Below are 2,944 nucleotides of genomic sequence, written 5' to 3'. Positions count from 1 at the left end.
CTCTTATATGTATATTTTGATAAGTATTATTTTGGAAAATGTATGAAGTAAAATATAATATTTTTGGGAAAAATATATATATATAATGGAATTAAAATGTTTTAGACAAGTGATTAAAATATATTTCCTAAGTGGGACTTAAAATATATTTTTCGGAATTATAACGTGTACATGTATAAAAACCCCCATCCTTGGGAAGGAAATACACATATAAAAATAATTAAGAAGTGTGAATACGAAATAGTTGCCTAACTATTTTTCCAAGAACGTTAAACCCTAAGCCAAGGCACGGCCATCCGTCTAATAGGCATTAGTACGTGTAGGTCGTCACGCAGCGGATCGAGTTTGAGATTGACGTTTCAGGATACGCACTTCTGTGAGTTCATGTCCCCCTTTTCTGTTTTTTACTGTTTTCAGTTTTATACTTCGGGGGTGAAATACATGCGACAATTATTACAAACACTTATTACGTGGTATGGTTAGCGTAGGGAGGGTTTATACTACTAGATCATGTGAGGGGTGGGTACAACACTTGAGGCCATTAAACCTCGTTGTTAGGACCGAGGGACACAAGAGTGATAGATCTATTTGGGTATAGCGAGCCCACATCCATGAGGCCGGGGCGGCCTATAGAAGTGACTGTGTCTTCCAGCCGAAGCCCGTTAACAAATTTGCTAGGTTTGAGTTTCCCTGCACTTTCTAACACATACCAGTGGCTTTGCAACCCATTGGTGATTTCTTTTTCCTTATTGCTACATACCAGGAACTTTTATACATACTTTAAAGGTTTATACATACTCACTTTTACATGAACTCGCTCAACGTTTTGTTGATTTTTCAAACTACATGTATTTCAGGAAATTAGTGGAACTGGCAAGGTATGCAATCACGTCAAGCTGCGTAGGGAATAATGATGTCATCCGAGTTTAGGAAGTGTGACCCATGCCTGGATGGGTTACAAGTCTTAGACTGTGTTTTTATTTGAAGTCGTTTGTCGTGTCGTATGAACAAGTCTTTAATTATGTCATGGTTGTAATTCGTCTCATGTGTCGACTTTTAAACAATGTTGTCGTGGTAACTTTTAAAACTTGATGAATGGATGAACATCATGTGTTTTATTTTCATATAGCATGGTTATGATAATTGCTATGGTATTAAGAAGTCACACCAAATAAACCCACGCTTCCGCAAAAGCCAGGGTGTGACATTCAAAACCTTGAAACTTGCGTAGGAAGTTAACCGAGTTACCTTGTATCGAAAGTTATTCCAAATAACCTTGTGTTATGAGTGTAAATCGTATAGATTTAACGGAGAAGGTTAACGACGTTAACCTGAAGGTACGGGATGTCACATTATCCCCATGTTGAAAGAAATTTCGTCCCGAAATTTAGTATGCAGTCACTGAAGAAGCTAGTTTGCTTGCGTGTTTTCCTGGGGTGTCACATCATCCCCAAGTGATTTTGAATTTCATCCTGAAATTCAGTAGTAGCTTCAGCACTGGATGCGTTATTCCCGAACAATAGAAATCTTACTGAGCTTGAGTTTTGACTTCCGGATCCATGATTTCAATTGGTTCCTCAATGAAACGGAGTTGGTCATCGATCTTGAGCTCTTTGAATGGGATCAAAAGTGTTTCGTCGGATAAGCACTTTTTTAGATTAGATACATAAGAGACATTGTGCACACCACTAAGTTCTTCAGGTAAATTCAGTCTATATGCCACTGTGCCAATTCTTTCTTTGATCTCAAATGGTTTGACATAACACAGATTTAGTTCGCCTCGCTTCCCAAAACGGACAATACCCTTCCAAGGTGAGACTTTTAGCAAGACTCTGTCACCAACTTGGAATTCCAACGGTTTCCTATGTTTAACAGCGTAGCTTTCCTGACGATCGCGAGCTACAGCCATTTGGTTTCTGATCCGAGCGATCTTTTCCGATGTTTCTAGTACAAGTTCAGGGCCAGTGATTTGACTATCTCCAACATCAGTCCAGCAAAGAGGTGACACATGCTCGTAGAATGTCTTCTAAAGTTTGAATGGTTCGCTCGGTTTTGACCATCAGTTTGCGAGTGATAGGCTGTGCTCATGTCTAGTTGTGAGCCGAAAGATTTTTGCATAGATTGCCACAAATCAGACGTGTCACACCCCGATATTTCCACGTATTACCGCTGGGCCCGGTGGGGAGTATCGTGACATAGTTGATATCATCATAGTCAAACAACACAAAGTTAAATGCACAGCGGAAGCAAAAGATAGATTTATTTCAACTGAATAAATTGTAATATTAAGTATCACAAAGTAGTTGAAACAGATCCACACTCGGATCGAAAGAAAAAGGAAATTGTTCAACAGACTTAAATGCATCCAAGCTTGCGAGACTCTTATTGATGCTAAGGAGAGGCCAGCCTATTACGAGTAGTACCTGCACTTAGCCTTTCTGGGAAAATACGTCAGTTTACACTGGTAAATATAATTTAACTGGCTCATTTTGAAAATGTTTAAAAATTGATTTGAATGCACGTGGCACAAAAGATTTTATAACTTGGGATAATTATTTGTATATAAACTTGTAAAAAAATTACATGTTTCTTATACGTCCAGTAGCTCGGGTTGAACACCGGGTTAAAGATTAATTAACACACCACATGGTATAGTCCCGCGACGGGTTATTCCCGAAACCGGCGGTTATACCTTATTATTTATAAATGCACTGGCGGGTGTACGCCTACACTCGCGTGCTAAGGTCGTGGCCATTTCTTAAAATGATGCCAAGGATATCCGGGACATGGTCATTAACCCCCCAAAGGTTTTAAGCAAACAAAACAATTTAAACGGGTCATTTCAATGAATTAACCACCATACAATTAAAGATTCAATGCCCGACCAAGCGGTATTTTATATACCGTACCCCAAGCCCGTATAAGGGAAAATAAGTTAAAAGTA

General features: G+C 39.0%; 1 protein-coding gene across 1 annotated transcript; it reads right to left on the bottom strand.

Annotated features, from left to right (window-relative positions):
- Window positions 1-1,528: 1,528 nt before the first annotated feature.
- Window positions 1,529-1,909, bottom strand: LOC110875178. Its single transcript, XM_022123376.1, has one exon. It carries the CDS (start codon window positions 1,907-1,909, stop codon window positions 1,529-1,531), a length of 381 nt encoding a protein of 126 aa, XP_021979068.1.
- Window positions 1,910-2,944: the final 1,035 nt, after the last annotated feature.

This window comes from Helianthus annuus, chromosome 9 (assembly GCF_002127325.2).
Source record: "Helianthus annuus cultivar XRQ/B chromosome 9, HanXRQr2.0-SUNRISE, whole genome shotgun sequence".
NCBI classification, from domain to species: Eukaryota; Viridiplantae; Streptophyta; class Magnoliopsida; order Asterales; family Asteraceae; genus Helianthus; species Helianthus annuus.
The sequence above is the reverse complement of the archived record's forward strand: the minus strand, read 5'-3'. Positions and strand labels throughout refer to the sequence as shown.

What these genes read in the sequence shown, in the direction of transcription:
- LOC110875178 (XM_022123376.1), bottom strand. Translation starts at nt 1,909, where the DNA reads ATGGCTGTAGCTCGCGATCGTCAGGAAAGCTACGCTGTTAAACATAGG.